General features: G+C 42.0%; 1 protein-coding gene across 3 annotated transcripts in view; it reads left to right on the top strand.

Moving 5' to 3' along the window:
- The window catches only part of macroh2a2 (macroH2A.2 histone), a 30,916-nt gene extending 10,716 nt beyond the window's left edge, over positions 1-20,200 (top strand). For 2 of the 3 annotated variants that reach the window (XM_078530929.1, XM_078530930.1), the window contains exons 5-10: positions 2,071-2,178; positions 2,426-2,525; positions 3,916-4,005; positions 13,665-13,839; positions 17,339-17,380; positions 19,505-20,200. In XM_078530929.1, coding sequence (XP_078387055.1) covers positions 2,071-2,178; positions 2,426-2,525; positions 3,916-4,005; positions 13,665-13,839; positions 17,339-17,380; positions 19,505-19,670 — 681 coding nt within the window. In that variant the 3' untranslated portion in view covers positions 19,671-20,200. The remainder of the gene's footprint in view (positions 1-2,070; positions 2,179-2,425; positions 2,526-3,915; positions 4,006-13,664; positions 13,840-17,338; positions 17,381-19,504) is intronic. The other variant, XM_078530931.1, reaches the window with a different exon arrangement.
- The last annotated feature ends 404 nt before the right edge of the window (positions 20,201-20,604 follow it).

Below are 20,604 nucleotides of genomic sequence, written 5' to 3' on the forward strand. Positions count from 1 at the left end.
CCAGCTTGTATAGGTCCCATCTTCCCCAGAATAGGTCCCAATGCCTCCGGAATCTAAATCACTCTCTTACACCACCTCTCCAGCCATGCATTCATCTGGTCTATTCTCCTATTCCTGATCTCACTAGCATGTGGCACTGGGAGTAACCCTGAGATTACTACCGTTGAGGTCTTGCTTTTTATTTTTAATTTATTTCCTAGCTCCCTTTGTTCTGCTTTCAGGACCTCATCCTTTTTATCTATGTCGTTGGTACCAATATGGACCATGACCTCTGACTGTTCACGCTCCCCCTTCAGAATGTCCTGCAGCCTCTCAGTGACACCCTTGACCCTGGCACCAGGGAGGCAACATGCCATCCTGGTGTCATGTCTGTGGTCTCTCTTCCCCTTACGATAGAACCCCCGATCATTATTGCTCTCCCACTCTTTCTTACCCCGCTCTGTGCAGCTGAGCCACTCATGGTGCCATGGTCTTGGCTCTTGCTGCATTCCCTGAGAAACCATCTCCCCCACCAGTATCCAAAATGGAAAATCTGTTGGAGAGGGAGATGGACACAGGGGACTCCTACACTAGCTGCCTAGCGCTTCTACTCTGTCTGGTGGTCACCATTCCCTTTCTGTCTGTTAATTCGTTACCTGCCGTGTGACCGCCTCACTAGACATGCTATCCACGAAGATCTCATCCTTGTGGATGCCCCACAGTGACTCCGGTCACAGCTCCAGCTCCGAAACACGGATTTTGAGTAGCTGCAGCTGGAGACACTTCTGCACACATGGTCGTCCTGGACACTGGAAGTGACCTTGACTTCCCACATTGCACAGGAGGAGCATTCCACTTGGCTGAGCTGCCCTGTCATGATTTACCCTTAAATTACTCCCTTACTTTTACTTCCCCTAGTTTAGAGAATATTAAGGACAGAAGAAATATTTACCAGGTCCTACTTACCAAGGCCACCACTCTTCTTACTAAGGAAAGGTAGAAACTTCATTCGCTCTTCACCAATCTCCTGCTGAGGCACTCTAATGCACCCAAAGCAGCACTCCCCTCATCAACTTGGGAAAAGTTGTGTGGAGGGCCTGGTGTTTTGTTGCAGAAAATGATATTCCTTTAACTTTCAGGATAAGTCAAATTCCAATCCCACTAGACCGATGGTGAACATTCTTTACTGTTGTTGGGCCACCTATCGTTAACATGACCCAAGTAACTCAGTTATATTTATTTACAATTTTTGAGTTAATTGGAATGGGGAATATCAGTGTAGGGAAATTTAGCATTGTTCCCTTCACACCTGCTGCAAAGCAGGCCATGGTCAGTTACAGCATGGATTATATTAAGGGTAATATTCCTACTTTGTCTAACTGACAATTTAACTAGTGACATTTCCATTTCATACATTACTGTTAAAGCCTTTGAGTGATATTGCTAATGTTAAGGTAGCTTTGTGCCAAAACTGTGATTGTGTTGACCAGGCATTCACGAGTATCCTTTAGTCTGGTTTTGATTTAAACAGATTTTTAGATCAAAAGTGGTAATGCTGTAACCCACCACTGATGCTTTCTTATCTGAACATATAGAAAAACTTAGGAAATATTGAATATATAAATACAGGTGTATTGTTTAATTATTGAGATTTGGGAAGATGGGAATCTACAACTTTGAGCATCAGAAGAAATCATTTAATATTGCATATAATTATTGATCATCAGATTGCATAGTTTTATCAAAAGCAACAGATTCACAAAATGGCCAAGCAGTGTTGCGATATTTAATGCCATACGCTTTAAAACATGAAGGCCAAGTGGGGTTTGCTTTTTAAATAAAGGTTAGTTTTGTCATTAACACTTACATGTAAGGGAAACAGAATGTGTCAACATGTTAATACTGGAGTCATCTTTGAAATTATAAATGCCTGTTGCTTTGCTACAGTAGAGAACAAACAAAATACCTTTAATTGTTCTAGGGTAAGCCACATGTTGGTTCTGTGAAAAATATTCATCAGAATAGCAGAGCAGTTTTGTATTATTTCAACAACAAAGAAATTAAGTTTTCCAAGACGTTTTTTTAAATTAGGGTAAACGAACAGAAAATAAGGAAGGGGCATCTAGTTCCACATCAGATGATGTACCTGGTGAAGGATTCACAATTCTTTCGACAAAGAGCCTTTTCCTGGGGCAAAAGGTAAGAGTTGAGACATTGTTTGATTCAGATTTAAATTAATCCAAAAGTCCTGACATACCTCAGTTGTGTACAGTTTGCAGTTTTGTTTTTTACTCCTTTGCATGAGGATTGATGCCTATTAAAACTATGTACTGATTTAACATGCTATATATTAACCTTTGTTTTCAGGTTAAATCATTTTGACAGTTTTTGATTATTTTCAAACTGTTACTATTAATGTGCTTCACTAGATCTCTTTATTTTTCAGCTGTCCTTGACTCAGAGTGAAATCAGTAACATTGGTTCAGTTAAAGTTGAGTGCATCATTAACCCAACAAATGCTGAAATAGATCTGAAAGAGGATGTAGGTATGTTTTTGTGTGTTATTCCCACTAGGCCTTGCAGTGATAACTTCATTAATTATGGGGAGTTTTATGAAATGGTTGTAAGTCTGTTGGATATACATTAGCATACCTAAATTTGTTTTAAAGTATTGAAATATGAAAGTTGCATTAGGAACAGGAGAAGGCCATTCAGTCTGTCGAGCCTGCTCCACCATTCAATATGATCATGTCTGATCGAACACTTGATTGCCTTAAGCAGTAAGATTTGCTGTCCCAAGCCATTTAAAAAAAAATTGTTTTCTTTAGCTTAGGTGTATTTTCTAATCTATTGATAATCTTAATGGAAACTGTCTTTTTAAAAGAAGAGTGCATAGAAAAGTAATTAAAAAGTAAATTTCATGACTAGTCCTGAACTTTGGTTCTGCTGACTTTTGAAGTACAGGTTTTTCCCTAATATATTTTGATCCATTAATAGACCACCAAATTAACAACAATGTAAAGATCAACTTAAGTTGGTTATTTGCCAGTGCTGACCCAGACACAAGCCTTATAACCTGGTGAGTGAGTGACCTTGAGTCCTGTCTTCTGCCTGCCACCTGCTTTCCTGTTGTTGGTCTGATTACACCACCTGCATTTTAGTGCCACTGATGACAGAGTACAGTGTGCCCTCCCCACAACCCCCAATAACTTAATCTCCAAGCAGACCACCAGTCTGAATATTCAGAACCAACTGATTTCCTGACATATCTTTATGACCTGGAATTACTCCACACCAGGATATTTTTCAGTTTTACCAGGATGATATTTCACATCTGCAAAGTGAAGCACCTGTTCTCACAGAGGTATAGGACATTGTTGCTGTACAAGCTTCAATAATTTTAAGATTCATATTACAAGGGTGCAATGAACAGATGTATTTCTGGAAATGTATGAGTGACCATTTTAGCCCCACATGGACTGAGCCTATGTGTAAAAGAACTGAAAAGTATGTACATATTTATGGAGATGTTTTCTATGTATTTCATTCCAATGTATTTTTGTATCAGAAATATATTAAGCTTTAAAGCGCTAATGCATTCATTGTTAGAGGGACATAGAGAGAGATTTTCTCTCATGCATGTAACAAAATTACAAAACTTTCCTGTGTAACATTATTGCACAAAAAATTCTTGCACCATTATGAACAATGTATCAAGACCTCTGTTGAGACTTCTAACAGTGGTAATCCTGGGAGTTCAGCTTGCAATTTGGCTTTTAAGACTACCATTGCTGTTAAGATGGTGCTGTTTTATGATATGATGGAGTGGGAGTGGAACTTGTGTTAGTTTGACCCTTTTGATGAGTTTCAGTTCACTTCACCAAGAGACCCATCAACTAACCTACAATACATTCTAAAGAGTAATTGTAATTTCAGGTAACGCTTTGGAAAAAGCAGGTGGAAAGGAGTTTTTGGATGCTGTGAAAGAGCTGCGGAAATCTAATGGACCGTTGGAAGTAACTGGGGGCAAGTTTTTTAAATTCACTATCTTTCTATGCTGTTAACTATATTAAAATCAATTAAACAATTCATATTTAAACATCTGCATTTATTTTATCTGTAATCTCTGCATGAACAATGCATTGAAGAATCACTTTCATATATTTTAAATTGAAATTTTAACAATTATGAATATCAAAGTATAATGGTGTTTTTGAATGCCATAATTTAACAAGTATATCTTAATTTTACAGCCAAGGGTAAAATACTTTAGAGTATTTTACACCTGTGTGTTATTGGGAACCACACAATGATTAATATGTTTAAATATCAAAATATTTCCATTCCAAACTCCTATTTGATTGTGGTTTAGTAGTGGGGACTCGTGGGTCACAGCTTATTTGACCAACTACCTGTTGTGATATGCACCACAGTAGTGTTCATTAGCATTAACTCATGTAGCTGAAATAGATCTGGTTGGAGTTCAGTGGAGCATTTGGTGGGGTCTGACTTTTGAGCCAATATTCTCCTGATCATACAAGTGAGAGCTGATAGTGTCACCTGAGGTTTGAGGCTCATAAATGCCCCAAAGTTCCATTTATCCATGACATGAAGTGGCTCAGACTACTGTTTCCAATCTGAAAGCGTGTAGATGTTTGCAATAATTCTTTGCAAGGAATTGTACCTCAAGAAATTTTGCACCTCAGAATATCCTGATCACAGTTTTGAGGTTTTGCTTTAAGCTCTGCAGTCTTCCATTTGGCTCATTGGGTACTTGCTTTTATACACACTTGAGCAAAAGAAACTTCATATTCTGGTTTAAAAGAGCAAACCTAATGTGTTTCAACACACTCAAAGTAATACATCACTATAATTATCTCGTACGACAGCCAATCTGCTTGCAAAACATGTTTTTGGTCATGTGTAAGTGAGCAAATCACAAAAAGCATTGAGGTTTGTCTAAATTTAGTAAATGATCTGTACAAATTTCGACATAGAGGTTGATAATGGCAGTGACCATTTTGGACTGCAGCACCTTCTGGATGTTTAGATTAGGTCATTTGAGCTTTGAGGTATTGGGCTGGATTTGATTCAGGACCGCATGGGGTCAGGCAAGATAAAAATTGGCAGCCAGGTCATGAATCCAGAATTCTCACCTCAATTTCCAGCACTAGCTATTTTCAGGAGAAAGTGGGTGAAAGTCAGGAAGCCTGCTTGTTGTAACAATGGCGCCATTGTGTTAAATGTTGAAACAAAAGCTCTGGGATTTCAAGAGGCTGGGCTTTCAGAAGACCTAAACCCTGGCAGAACAGTCAAGTTATGCATAGCATGGGATGCCATTCAGAAGTGTGGAAAAGTCTTGGAAATTTTGCTAATAAGCATAGTTTTCCAGTAAAATGAATAAAAAAGCTCCAAGCAAGGTGCTGCAGTTGCACAAGGGGAGGTAGAAGAGGGAGAGGTGACCTCCTGAGAAATTCAGGAGCTGGGTAAAAATCTGCAAGCAACAAGGCATCTCAACCATTCAACTAAGCTTGCAGAAATCCTATCCCAAAGAAGGAAGACTGCCACTGAAAATTGGGTCCAGCTCCCTTACACTTGCAGGCCATCGAGGCAATGCAGCAGCATGAGGAAGAGTCCCCAGGCAGGAAGAGGGTGAACTTCAGGCCAAGACCTAGGCTGTGGATTCGAGAAGACCTAGAGCACAGGGTCTAGTGCAACAGCCTTAACTACCTGGGAATGTACAAGTGGCAGTGCAGGAGGCGACTGCAACTGTCTGGTATCCTCATTAATGACCATCTCTTACTTTGAAACACTCAGCAGCAGGTCCTGCCAGGAGCACTGAACGTCATGGGACCATTTCTGGACTCGGCTGCTCACCATTCCACCCTCACCGTGACTTCAAGTACGGCTGACTTCATCAGCTTCCCCATGAATGTGGCCTAATGAGCACAGAGGCCAATGGGTTTCACCACAATAGCCAGCTTACCCCTGGTGCAGGGTGCAATTTTATTCATTTATGGGGTGTAGGCATTGCTCGCTAGACCAACTTTTATTGCCCAAGTTCCTGCAGTGCATCTTGTAGATGATACATACTGCTGCCACTGTGTCAGTGGTGGAGGAAGTTAATGTTTGTTTGTGGGTGGGATGCCAATCAAGTGGGTTGCTTTGTCCAGGATGGTGTTGAGCTTCTTGAGTGTTGTTGGAGCTGCACTCGTCCAGGCAAGTGGAGAATATTCCATCACAGCCCTGACTTGTGGACAGGCTTTCGGAAGTCAGGAGGTGAGTTACTCACTGCAGGATTCCTAGCCTCTGACCTGCTCTTGTAGCCACAGTATTTATATGGCTAGTCCAGTTCAGTTTCTGGTCAATGGTAATCCGAGGATGTTGATAGTGGGGGATTCAATGATGCTAATGCAATTGAATGTCAAGGGGCAATGGTTAGATTCTGTCTTGTTGGAGATGGTTATTGCTTGCCACTTGTCAGGCCAAAACTGGATATTGTCCAGGTCTTGCTGCATTTGGACATGGACTGTTTCAGCATCTGATAAGTCACGAATGGTGCCTAACATTGTACAATCATCAGCGACATCCCCACTTCTGACCTTATGAAAGGAAGGATTGAAGACACCCTTGCTGCCATTAAGCCACATATTGACGGACCTTACCAGTTTATAAACAGGGAGACACATAACTTTTTGCATGTCTGTGCATGCTTTCCAGGCAGCTGCCACAGCACCTTCTAGAATAAGAGAGTGACGCCTGCCTCGGCTCTTTCACCCCACCCCAGTACATGGTTGAAATCTGGAAGACGAGGGCTACTATCCTCTAAGGAGGTGGCTCTTAACACCTCTGAGATCCCCAAACTGAACCCCAGTTACAACTAGAGCCACTTGCACACCAAGACCCTCGTGCAGGATAAAGGCCTGTTCAAGATGAGATTTCACTGCCTTGACCACTCTGGTAGAGCTTTACAGTACACACATGCTGGGGTCTCCTGCATTGTTGTAGTATGCTGCAACATGGCACAGCAAATGGAAGTGAGGCTTGAAGAGGCAGAGCACAAGGAAGGCCCCATGTTGGAGGAGTAGCAGGCTGAGGGACAAGAAGGGCCAGAGGACTCTGATGTGTAAGTGGACACAGACAATGGTGGGGGCCGTGCCAGATAGTCAGAGAGGGATCCATGCAGGACACCATTGTTTGTGAGGGATCTACTGATCCAGCAACATGAAGACATGCTTGGCAATGCAACAAGCGTGAACCTTCACAAGGCGGTCAACCATGCAGACATCCTTCAAAATTCTACCATAACGTGGAGATGGACTACAGGCTGCAGTCTCCATTGACACTAGTGAAAACCTGCTGATATGCGTACATTGTAAATATTGCTTGACATTGATTTGTAAATAGCATGCAAAACATTGAAACAAACAGCTACTGTAATTACATTGTGAGTAAGATATGTAGCATGGTGCCTTGCAAACGTGGACACTCCAGTGATGCACTCACCTTGTTGACTTGGAGGTGAAGACAGCTGCTCACGTCCTCTTCAGTGGCTGTGAGGACCATGGCAGTTGGCCTCATGATGCAGGGAATTGTTGGGGCCCTTCCTGCAAACGTGCTGCCTGCATCTCTGCAAGGGCAGCAGTCATCAGTAACACTTGCAACATAGATGCTCTCTTTGTCAGAGGTGAAAGAGAACTCAAGGATGAAGAGGAAACCCTCATTGTCTTGAGCATCCTTAGCCCTTGGTAAAGTTTCCTGCTGGCTTGAAGAATGCTGCTGGGATGCAGTTGACCTCCCCTCTCCCATCGTTGGGCCACCTGTGCAAGTGTCCTGTTGAGGTTCTGCAAGTTCCTTTCTTGAGGTTGGTTGGCAGCTCTCATGGGAGGAGTTTGTGCTCGAAGCCCTAAGACACTATCAAGCTCATATGCACTGTGAATGGAGTCATCCATTGGGCAGGAGATTACAGTCTCAGGGAATTCCCAACAGATGGAGGAGCAGCAGCAGCAGGTGTGGCCCAGTACCAAGCCCAAAACGGTGACTCCTGAGGCCCCTGCTCACTCCCCAGCGGAACATCACTGTGAAAGTCTCCCTGAGAAGAGAGAGGACAGTCCACAGATGCCTCTGCCTCACATGCATCCTCTTGCACATGATGTGCTTCTTACCCAGTGCCACCGACTCTACTACCACACATGAACTTGGTGAAGCACAAGTATCAGCGCTGGTGCGCTCGTCAGATGTCATGCTGCATCCTAAGACATCTCCTGCTCCTGCTGTCCAAGGGATTCCTCTGCTCGTAGGGTTGGGCGTAAACTGCTAAGATCTGTGAGATCTTGTGTGTACCATCTTCAAGAATGCAGAAACTCACCAAGGCTCCTTAGGCAGTACCTTCCAAACTCACTACTACTATTATCTAGAAGGACAGGGGCAGCAGATACATGGGAACACCACCACCTGGACATTCCCCTTCAAGTCACTTATGCTGATTTGGAAATGTATCGCTGTTTCTTCACTGTCGCTGGATCAAAATCCTGGAACTTCTTCCCTAACAGCACTGTGGGTGTACCTACACCACATGGACTGCAGCGGTTCAAGAAGGCAACTCACCACCACCACCACCTCGAGGGCAATTACGGATGAGCAATAAATGCTGACCTAGCCAATGACACCCACATCCTGTTAATGAATTTTTAAAAAGATATAAAAGCTCATGAGAAGCAGGCATAGAGAAGCTGTTGAGTTCCACAATGATAACGAATACCACACCATTGAGAGCTCGGCTTGCTGGCAGATTAGAATTTCGCCAGACCTAGTGGGACACGCTTGACCTCCCTGCCCCCTGCAAAGACCATTCCTCCAAATGCTGCCATCAAAAGCTCTCGGCACCACACCATACTCGCATGAACATCTTCCACAGTCATGTCCACCTGGAATGGGGTACTTGCCATCACTGACATGCTCTTGCGAGGGGTCCATGACTCTGCCCATAGCTGTCTCCTCTGAACCCAAACAGCGCTCAACAGTGGCACCCCACCCCTCAGTCTGTGCCATCTTGCACATGTGTGCCTGTTTCTCCTGCAAGGATAAGAGGGAGGTAAGGTGGTGGAGGTAGCTCCTCGTGTGTAATGAGACAACATTTATTTATCAGTGGTCGAACCCCTATGCATTGGGTGCTGTGTCAGTGACCTTGGTACACATTCTGCCCTGTGTCCTCCACCTGCTGTACGTGTTGCAATCTGGGAGCCATGGGGAAACAATAGCTGGATGCCTCACTCACCTTTCCAGAATTCAGGTAGTCATTTGATACTGCACGCATATTTGGCGCTGCTCCCTCGAAGCATTCACCACCTCAGCTAACTTGACCCATGCTGTTTTGGTGAGGGTCAGAGGCAGCTAGCAGCCTACCAGGTAAGGCATGTCCCTCCTGTCATTAACTACCTGCATCAATAGCTCAAAGCCCTGGTCTGAGAATTGTGGAACTGAGGAACAGAACTGAATTGGTAGCAAAGGCAGACATTTTTATTAGGCCCATCTCCACTCCGATCCCACCTTCCTGAATGAAAATCCTGTCAGCCAGCATTGATGTGATGGAGGCAGGTTCCTAATTCCCGCCTCCATGATGAAAATCCAGCCTACTGAGTTCAATGCGAGACTTGAATTTTGTTGCAACTTGACGGTGTTCAACAGGAGTGAGATAGAATTTTTCCTTTCTGAAGTGGTTGATTTTGTAGTGGCACTGGGCAATCTCTTTTTCATAAAAAAAAATTGCTTCAGGCCACGTATACTACTTTGAAAGCATCCCAAATCCATGCCCTCTAATGCCTAGAAGGAGAAATGCAGGAAACACCACCACCAAAGTTTCACAACATTCCTACTTGGACGGGTATCCTTCATCGTCATTGGGTCAAATTCTTGGAACTCCTTGGAACTCATATTTCACCCCTCTCCTAACTACACAGTTCTGTTGAAGGGTCATGTGGACTCGAAATGTCGACTCTTTTCTTCTCCACTGATGCTGCCAGACCTGCTGAGTTTTTCCAGGTAATTCTGTTTTTGTCTTGGAACTCTACCTGGGATGTTTCAAGAAGACGACTCCACCACTTTCTCTGGGGTTGGGCTATAAATGATGGCTTTGCTAAATCTGCCCCAAGTTTGAGTTTCTTTCATAAAAAAACCTCAGACCTTCAGTTTGCAAGATTTTGGTTCAGATGAAGAGATCCACAGTGGGGTCAAATGGTGTTGAATTCTGGTGCTGACACTTTTTTGCATATTCTGCTCTTTGCTGTCATGTTTCCAGTTCGTCTACAGAGGATGTCGACTTGCATATCAGAACCAATGGAAAGCTATTCAGCCTTTTTCACCTGAAATACAAGACAAAAGTGCACTAGGTCTTCATCGGAGTTCTGCTCTGTGATGATGCCACACTAGCATACCACCAAGGGACGCCTTCAGTAGCAAATGGACAGACTCACTCATGCCTGTAAAAAGTTTGTTTAGACCACCAGTATCAGGAAGACTATTGTAAAAGCAAAAAACTGCGGATGCTGGAAATCCAAAATAAAAATACCTGGAAAAACTCAGCAGGTCTGGCAGCATTTGCGGAGAGGAACACAGTTAACATTTCGAGTCCATGTGACTCTTCAATAGAACTAAGTAAAAATAGAAGAGAGGTGAAATATAAGCTGGTTTAAGGGTGGGTGGGACAAGTAGAGCTGGATAGAGGGCCAGTGATAGGTGGAGATAGCCAAAAGATGTATAAACAAAAGGACAAAGAGGTGTTGAAGGTGGTGATATTATCTAAAGGAATGTGCTAATTAAGGGTAGAAAGCAGGACAAGCAAGGTACAGATAGCCCTAGTGGGGGTGGGATGAAGGAATCAAAATAGGCTAAAAGGTAGAGATAAAACAATGGATGGAAATACATTTAAAAATAATGGAAGTAGTTGGGAAAAGAAAAATCTATGTAAATTATTGGGAAAAAAGGGGGGGTCGGAAAGGGGGTGGGGATAGAGGAGAGTGTTCATGATCTAAAATTGTTGAACTCAATATTCAGTCCGGAAGGCTGTAAAGTGCCTAGTCGGAAGATGAGGTGCTGTTACTCCAATTTGCGTTGAGCTTCACTGGAGCAATGCAGCAGGCCAAGGACAGACATGTGGGCACGAGAGTAGGGTGGAGTGTTGAAATGGCAAGTGACAGGGAGGTCTGGGTCATGCTTGCGGACAGACCGAAGGTGTTCTGCAAAGCGGTCACCCAGTTTGCGTTTGGTCTCTCCAATGTAGAGGAAACCGCATTGGGAGCAACGAGTGCAGTAGACTAAATTGAGGGAAGTGCAAGTGAAATGCTGCTTCACTTGAAAGGAGTGTTTGGACCCTTGGACAGTGAGAAGAGTGGAAGTAAAGGGGCAGGTGTTGCACCTTCTGTGGTTGCATGGGAAGGTGCCGTGAGAGGGGGTTGAGGTATAAGGGGTGATGGAGGAGTGGAACAGGGTGTCCCGGAGGGAACGATCCCTGTGGAATGCCGCTTGGGGGGGGGGGGGGGGGGAGGAAGATGTGTTTGGTGGTGGCATCATGCTGGAGTTGGCGGAAATGGCGGAGGATGATCCTTTGAATGCGGAGGCTGGTGGGGTGATAAGTGAGAACAAGGGGGACCCTATCATGTTTCTGGGAGGGAGAGGAAGGTGTGAGGGCGGAAGCGTGGGAGATGGGCCGGACACGGTTGAGGGCCCTGTCAACCACCGTGGGTGGAAAACCTCTGTTAAGGAAGAAGGAAGACATGTCAGAGGAACTGTTTTTGAAAGTGGCATCATTAGAACAGATGCGACGGAGGCGAAGGAACTGAGAGAATGAGATGGAGTCCTTACAGGAAGCGGGGTGTGAGGAGCTGTAGTCGAGGTAGCTGTGGGAGTCGGTAGGCTTGTAATGGATATTGGTGGACAGTCTATCACCAGAAATTGAGACAGACAGGGAGGGAAGGGAAGAGATACCTGTAATCCTGGGTGGGTTCGAAACATGAGGGATGGAACTTCAGTTGAAATCCACGTGGGGTAAGTCGGGTCCATCTCTGACACTTCCCTTCCCTTCCTTGACCTCTCTGTCTCAATTTCTGGTGATAGACTGTCCACCAATATCCATTATCCGCAAATTTTTCTTTTCCCACCTACTTCCATTATTTTTAAATGTATTTCCATCCATTGTTTTATCTCTACCTTTTAGCCTATTTTGATTCCTTCATCCCACCCCCACCAGGGCTATCTGTATCTTGCTTGTCCTGCTTTCTACCCTTAATTAGCACATTCCTTAGATAATATCACTACCTTCAACACTTCTTTGTCCTTTTGTCTATGACATCTTTTGGCTATCTCCACCTATCACTGGCCCTCTATCCAGTCCCACCCACCCTTAAACCAGCTTATATTTCACCTCTCTTCTATTTTTACTTAGTTCTGTTGAAGAGTCATACGGACTCGAAGCGTTAACTGTGTTCCTCTCCGCAGGTGCTGCCAGACCTGCTGAGTTTTTCCAGGTATTTTTAATTTTTATTTTTGTTCAGGAAGACTATCGTCATGGTCCAGGACATTACCATAACCACTATCAATAAGCATTTTTATAATGCGGCTGGAGCTGGTTGATAGCTTCACATATCTAGGCTCCGCAATCATCAGCAATCTTGTCACTTGTTGATGCTGAAATCAACACGCGCATTGCAGAAGTTATAGCTGTTAGGGTCCAAACTGAGCAAAAGAATGTGGAACAACAGTAACCTGACGGAGAACCCCAAACTACGGGTCTACCAAGCCAGTTTTCTCAGTGTACCCCTTGACGGTGTTAAGATTTGGACAACTTATGCTTGGCTAGAAAAAAGGCTGAACAGCTTTCACCTTTGCTGTCTCAGACATATCCTCACCATTTCCTGGTGGGACAAGGTCACTTACTTGAAGGTCCCAGAGTGTGCTGATTGTCAGCATACACTCATTACTAAGCCAACAGTGTCTGCTTTGGCTCGGCCACTTTTTTGGATAAATGATGGCCGTACACCCAACACCTTCTGTACCATGAACTGGCCACTGGGTCATGACATTCTGGGCATCCATACTTCCATTACAAGGACACCTACAAGCAAGATATGAAGATGGTAGACAACTGCAATGGCCAGGACCTCCTGAAGGCTGACCTGCTCAGAGGGGTATTGGAAGAGACGAGGAGAATCAATGGTTAGCTGGCTGAGAAAACAGAGGCCTGTGATTCCAGCACCTTCACAGCCTATTGTCTTCAACTGCAGCAAGTGGGCACAGGCTGCCATGCCAAAGTGGGGATCCTGAGTGGATTCCATATTAATAGCAAGTCTTAATCATCGTACCAAATAGAATTTTTAAAGAGTCTTGCAGCTCCATAGGTCACTTATCTACTTTTGAAAAACTTCCTGAAATTTTGAAGCGGTTAAGTAGAATTGAGTATAAAGCAACTGATCTGCAGAAATATAGCACATTGTTAACTACCTTAATTACAGTGGCCTTCCTTGAAATGTATGTAGCTATAACTGAAAGCTGTATGAACTTAACTGGCCTTCCATTTGCATACTTACAAACACTGTTGATGTGCTATTTAAAATAAGTTTGTTTCATTGAGGTACAATGAATACCATCTTTTGAGGGGTTAGTTGTCATTTAATTCTCTTGGTCTATTGTAGCTGTTTTGGGTCTGGCCCCTGGACTGCCAGCAAAGTTCGTCATTCACTGCAACGTCCCACAGTGGGGAGTAGATAAATGTGAAGAGCAACTGGAAAAAACTGTGAAGAATTGCCTGACTTTGGCAGATGAGAAGAAGCTTAAATCAATTGCTTTCCCATCCATCGCCAGTAGCAGGTAAAATTTATTACTTGTTAGAACTTGAAGGTTTTTTAAATACTGGTTAGAGAATGTGATTCTGCTTTAATTTAAAAATAAAAAGCACAGATGTGTTGCATTTGAGTTAGCTTATCATTGTTTACAATGACTCAGCAGCATTTATTAGTATGTCAATGTTCCATTTTATTTTGGTCAGGTTGCTGTTTACAAACTATATTTCTTTCTGCTAGAACTTGACCCCTAATAAAAGAGGAAAAATGTATTCTGACCTCAAATTTTAAAACTAATCCCCCACCTTTTTAAAAAAAAATAGGATGTCAGGCCATTTGAAGATATGTTGCCTCCCCTCTCTCCTGGGGACCCATATTTGTGGTCTGAGAACTAGAGGAAGAAAATGGGTAACTGCCACTTATAGCAGCATCCGTGGGTTCACTAGAAACCCGGCAATGTACAAGACTACAAGATTCAGTGCTGGTTAGAGCAGGGAATGGCCAACTGGAGAAAAGAAAGTGACTTGAAGCAGTGTTTCTTCCACTGGAAGCAAAAACAAAGCTGAAACTACATCTACATCCTGCAATTTCATTTAATGTGGGGAAGGTATCTTGGATCATGGTTCCTGTAAAGGGCGTGATGTCTCAATGAGGTTGTAATTGAATGTACTTCAATTAAAGTTGCCATATAGGGTGGTCAACCACGGTGGTGAAAAGTTCTATGAATGTAAACATTCTTTCCCAATGACAAGATGCTCAACACTGAAGTAACTTGAGATGACTGCCAATGAATGTACTGCTCTGCAGTGTATAATAATTCTTACATGTTGGGATTCTTTGCAAGGGCAGGTCCTGCTGTACCAAATTGCGTGTTTTTATCTTTTCTATACACTTGCTGCGTGAAAAAAGGTGGAGGATTTATATGGTGGCTAAAACATACTTAGAATTGCTAGAGCTAGCCCCCTTTTTGAAAAAGCTTTCTACACCCAGGAGAAGTCTACCTTGGTTATTAGGGCATGAAGAAGATTGACCAAAAAGGATTCGATCTTGAAGCCATGGATTTTGTGACCAATACAGTGTGATATTACTTTGATCCCATTGCTTCTGATTTTTGATCGGCTGAAAATGAATGGGGCGTTGGAGGGGAAGAAGAGATCAACACTTTCAGCTTTGCTGTCTTGAAGCAAATAAATCTACATGTGACCAAGCTAATTAATACAAGATTATGGTGTCTACCATTCTATACAGGGTTTATTTATTCATGGGATAGGATCATAATCCCATTGAGGAGATCCACTAGTTCTCTACGTATGACAAGTGTTGGGCTCTTGGAGTGAGAATGAATCTTGCAATGAGGCTCGAAGGACAACACCACAAACTAGACTAGCAATAAATCCAACTTGTTTAAGTGCTTTTGGACTGCAATATTATCCACAGTCTAAGGCATTGGTGGTTGAGGTTGGAGGGTAGCAAAGGCTACAACTGCAGGCCTGCCAAAACATCGTCAGTTAAGTTAGTAGAGTGGATTCCTTCTTATGGTTTGGAAAATTTACCTTTGCTCAAAGATTGAGCTGCAGAGTTAACAATGCTGAGGAATTCTGTCTGAAAACTATTAACTGGCCATAGGTATCTTGGATCTTGGTTCCTGTAAAGGCTGTGATATCTCAATGAGATTGTAATTAGACTTTCCTTCATTTTAAATTGCCAAGGAAAGCTGGAGTTGGTTTGTCAGGTATTAGAAATGCTCTTTGGGTTGTCTGAATGTACTTCAGCTCATATGCATTTAACAAACCAGTTGTTGAGATTGCTTAGATGTGAACTTTGCAAACCTAAGTGAATACTTGAGGGATGTCTGAAATCAGTGGGTGTCATAGGTGCAATGAAAGAGAAACTATATTTTCTCCTGGTAACTCTAGAAGATTCTGACAATTGGATGAAAGCAGACATATTCTTCACATTGATCCCTGTAGGCCTAGCGGTACTTCCTGGATTGTCAGAAGAGTGATGGCCATATATTTAATTCTCAGAATTTTAGGGTGAGATTTACTACAACTAGATAAAACCTCCTGCATCTCCCTGAGACTCCCATGGATAACATGTGAGCATAATGCATCTTCTTTACCTAATGTTATTTTGTCCCAAGTGTTGGCTAAGAGTATATCAACTCATCCTCCAGCCTATGGGAAGTTTTTTGATTTGCAGGACAAACATAAAATGGCCCTGATGGCTTTCTTTCAAATTTATCCCATTCAGATGAGCCTTGGTTTGTTCTCTGAAAGAGTAACAAAGGCAGGTCTGCAGCTAGGTCTAGTTGTTGCCTAGAGTCATACATGTCAGTACATAGTGTCTGCCAAAACAACAACGTACATTTTATATAGTGCCTTTAAAGCAAAGTTACTGCTTCATGGGAGAATAATTGAAAAGCTGGCATAGAACCAAAGAAAGAGACATTGGGACAAGTGGCCAAACACTAGATCTAAGAGAGGTTTTAACAGTCTTGAAGGCAGAGGAAGAGAAATTTGAGAAGGGAATTGTAGAGCTTGGAGTTTAGATGGCTGAAGACACAGTAGTCAGTGGTAGGTTGAAGGAAGTGGAGGTTGCACCAGAGTCCCTATTTTCGATGAGCTGTGGACTGAAAGAAGTTAGGGAGATGTGAGGCCATGGAGGGATTTGAATAAAGTCTCTATGCCAACATAGTTTAATTCCTGAAACTACTGAATGTTTTTAAGCTCTTTGAGCATTGAAGCGTTGTAAAATTAAACTATATTGATTGATTTGTTAAGGCAATTATTAATACCATACCAAAGCCCAGTGATCAGTGTTGGCAAAACATTGGGAAATATTACCTACCGCCATAATAACTATTATTTTAAAATTGTAATGGTAATGCAGTTGTTGTGGACAATAATTTCAAAGAATTTATAAGAATTCTTAAGGAGCAGCCTCCATTAAAGTGAAGGGTATTTCATTCTTTCTTACTTGAAATCCTAATGCTAAATATGTCGCTGCTTCTCGAATGTAAACTAGTGAAGATTGCAAAGGGCCTATAGTTGCAACAAACTTTCTGCACTTTACTAGTGGCCATTGACAGACCCCAGTCTTGCTAAGTATTTTGCAATATAACTACCTAAAAATGTTGCACTAATTTAATTTTGGCATGAAGCTGAACCAAAAACTTGGTATGTCACACCTGAGTAGCATGTCCCATTGCCCCCTCTAATTGCTGATCTAAGATACATTGCAGGTATGCCTTTGGAAGACCACCACTTGACTGTCAGGTAAAGGCAGCCATTTGTTTTGTACATAGGGTTAATCTGATCTTCACAATTTAAATCCTCATTATTCCCTGAAATGGGGTGGAAGGAGGCTCGTGTGGAGCATGGATCCATTGGGCTGAAAGGCCCCTTTCTGTTCTGTAATTTTATGCAGATTTCACGGTGGGAGCTCTCGTAATGCAAATCACCCCCTCCTAAAATTAATAATAAACTCTTTTGTCTTTTGGGGTTGATTTCCATGTCATTGGACAGGACCAGCTCTCGAGCTTCAGGTCGGTCTGCAAACCAATCAAGGTAGGACGTTCAAATGCTTCTACTATGGTGGTCATCCACATATTTAACATTGTCCTTGAACCTGAAGATTGTTCATTATTATTAGAAAGGGTAGGTTGCCAAGTTTGGTGCCTTGAGAGACACCACCATTGGTACCCAACAATTCCTTTTATCTTATTTATATACACTCAATTTTACTGGTTAGTTAGAAACTCCCCTGATCTACCAAAATGACTGCTTGATGTATCATCAAAACCTTCATTTTACCAAATGGTTTATCAGGATGAATACTTCCCATTGTTACAGTAAGTATTAATCTGATTGCCTGATCAGGAATTGTGCAAGCATGCTTTCAGCAGTTCAAATGCCTCTAGTCAGCTATGGATTGGAATTAGTCAGATACACAGCTGGAGGTGAACCATTCCATCATGGAAATAGAGCAGGTGGTAGCTTTTCAAATAATAGTTGTAGTACAACAAAGATACAGATCCATATTTCAATGGCAGGGGTAAAACTAGATCTAAATAAGGGGCAAGGATAGTGACCCCTCTATCATACCAGTTGCTTTGGTGTCATGATCTGCATGTTTCTGGAGCTGAACGTGGATGTTCTGGACAGAGCACAAAGCAACAAACTGAGATCCGAGTCACTGAAATGGCATCAAACTTTGATTCTGACAGTCCTGGATGCGTTACATAGTGGCCTTGAGTCTGCTAAACACGGAATGGTAATACTGCAAGTTTAGTCACTGTACTGGTCAGAAGTTGTCATAGGTATTGGACCCATTGGGATTCGGGTGGAATCTAGGACGGAATATATGACCAGGATTTTCCACCTGGTCTCGTGCTTCTTTCTGAAGATATTTTGAGACTACCATGCTAGCAAATGTGGTAGAAAACTTCCACTTCCAACATTCTCCATTGGATTTGGGCACTGATGCAGCAGTAGTGGAAATGATTTAAATCATGTACTGGTCCTGACTGAAGACTAATTATAAAGGCTTCGTTCTAAAGAAGTGAACCTCATAGCCAAACAGAACTCTTGTCAGCAATTGTGGATGAAAGATGAAGACCAGCAGTCAGACTGTGCTGATTTGGCATGAAATATTTTGCTGAATTATTAGTGCTTATTTCTCCTATGGTTGATCTGAAGTTACAGGTGAAGGGAATGCACTGAAGAAATCTGCTTTTCTCACTCAGTACAAAAATTTTAACATGGATCAGACACTCAGGAGGCCTGTGTGGAAAATAGGAGGGATAAAATAGACCCTGTGAGTAGCCACTAAGACACAACAAAAAGAAATATTTTTTCTCTGAACTCTTAACTTTGTATTTGAGCTTCTGTACACAGATGTCTCAATTGTGGACATTTTGTATGGCAGAAAAGGTTTTTCATGCAGCTGAGCATCTGTGGGGTAACCAATTTAAACCTTTAATAGAGCTAGCCACTTATTACTTCCCACCTCCCCCAGTAAATATTTTTGTTCACAGAAGCTATGTGGGATATTCATTTTACAGTCACTTAAGAGCAAAATGTTCTTGTCTTTGCATTTAGTTTACTGTAGAGGAGAACCTTGACACATCGTGTCCTTCTGATAACAATCCAAAACTAATCCCACTTCCTTACTCTCTCCACCTTTTGTATCTTCAGAGATGCAGTGGTTTTACATACTACCTGCATGTGTGAAAGAAATTTCTAACCTTGCTGCACTTACCCTTACTGACCATTTAAAATTCTCATCAATCTTGGCCCAATCACCCCAGCAAAAGTCTTAATTTTAAAAGCTCCATAAATTTTTATACTTAATGAAAATACTCCCACTATTATTAGTCTTGCCTTATACCTGTGTAGTTCCCTATCCCTGACTTCCTTGTGGCAAATCCATGATGGTATGCACGCTATAGTTTTAATTGCCCTTTCTAAAATGGGATATCTCAAACGACACACTATTGTAATTGGCCTAAGCATTGAACAGTCTGTCAATGCACATGCTGATTGGCAACTGCAGCATTGTACATATTTGCAAAGCATTAAAAGATGGTCTTTTATTGGTCTTGGGTACACTTTTAGCGGGTGTACTGCCATAGTAATTGGAAATGAAGCTTGATAAATGAAGTAATAGTTAATTTGTTTTCTTACCTTCAGAAATTGTTTCCCAAAGCACATTGCAGCACAGCTCATCCTCAAGGCCACCTCCAATTATTTTGTTAACACAACGTCGTCATCGCTGAAGAACATATTTTTTGTCTTATTCGACAGTGAAAGCATCGGTATCTATGTGCAGGAAATGGCAAAACTTGACACAAAGTAACCTGTTTTTATCTTTTTTTTTAAATGGAAAGCTGGGGATTTTAACAGCTTTTTGTCTGACAATACAGATAAGTGTGCGTATGTGTGTGTTTAAAAAGTAAATGAGAAGGTGCAAAGTATGAGTTCTGTGATCATGAACATGTTCTGAAGTGTAAACTTTAAATACGTTTTTGATAGTACTTCTCCCAAGCAGGGAAAAAGTTTTGAAATTTACTTTACAGGAAAGAAATCAAAAAACAACCTTGATACTGTGCATCTTTAAATTTCTTTTGGTGATTTTACTGATACTTAAAAGTTTAGTTTTTTTTTTAAAAAAATTGTGGAAGACATTGTTTTATGACTCCATGTACATGTGGTTTTAAGTATCCCTTTTGTTAAGCTAGTGCATTGGTTTCACATTCCAGTGTGTAACGGAACAATTGGAAAATGAAGCAGCAGTTTGGCTGCATTATGTCTCTCCCTGTACCATTTGCAGTAGTTTGATAGTGTGACAGCTTTTTAAAAAAAAAAATAAAATGAAACAAAAAAGTATTGTATCAAGGTTCTGCTATTGGAAAGGAAGGTGGTCCATCATAAGGAAATATGTAGCAACTGTGACTTGCGAAATTGCCAATGAAGTACTTTTTTTAAAGTGAAAAATGGTAATCATTTTGTGTATAACAAGTTCCAGATTTTTTTTTGTGACGGATAAATTTTGGGCATCTTTAACATCTTTGTGTAAGTTGAAATTACGTTAAAAGGTCCACACCTGGAGCACATCATTCCCTCACTCGGTGAGTGCGACCATGGTGACTGTTGGCTTTTCTCAAAAATGTATGAACTAAGCACTCATGGTTTGTTCTTAGACCATTCCATAAAAGAAAGAATAATCCACCCTTTCAGCTGTGAAACTCTTCTCTACCATTGTAGGCAACAAAATCAACCCTAAATCTGTT

Source organism: Cetorhinus maximus, chromosome 27 (assembly GCF_964194155.1).
Source record: "Cetorhinus maximus chromosome 27, sCetMax3.hap1.1, whole genome shotgun sequence".
Lineage (NCBI taxonomy): Eukaryota > Metazoa > Chordata > Chondrichthyes > Lamniformes > Cetorhinidae > Cetorhinus > Cetorhinus maximus.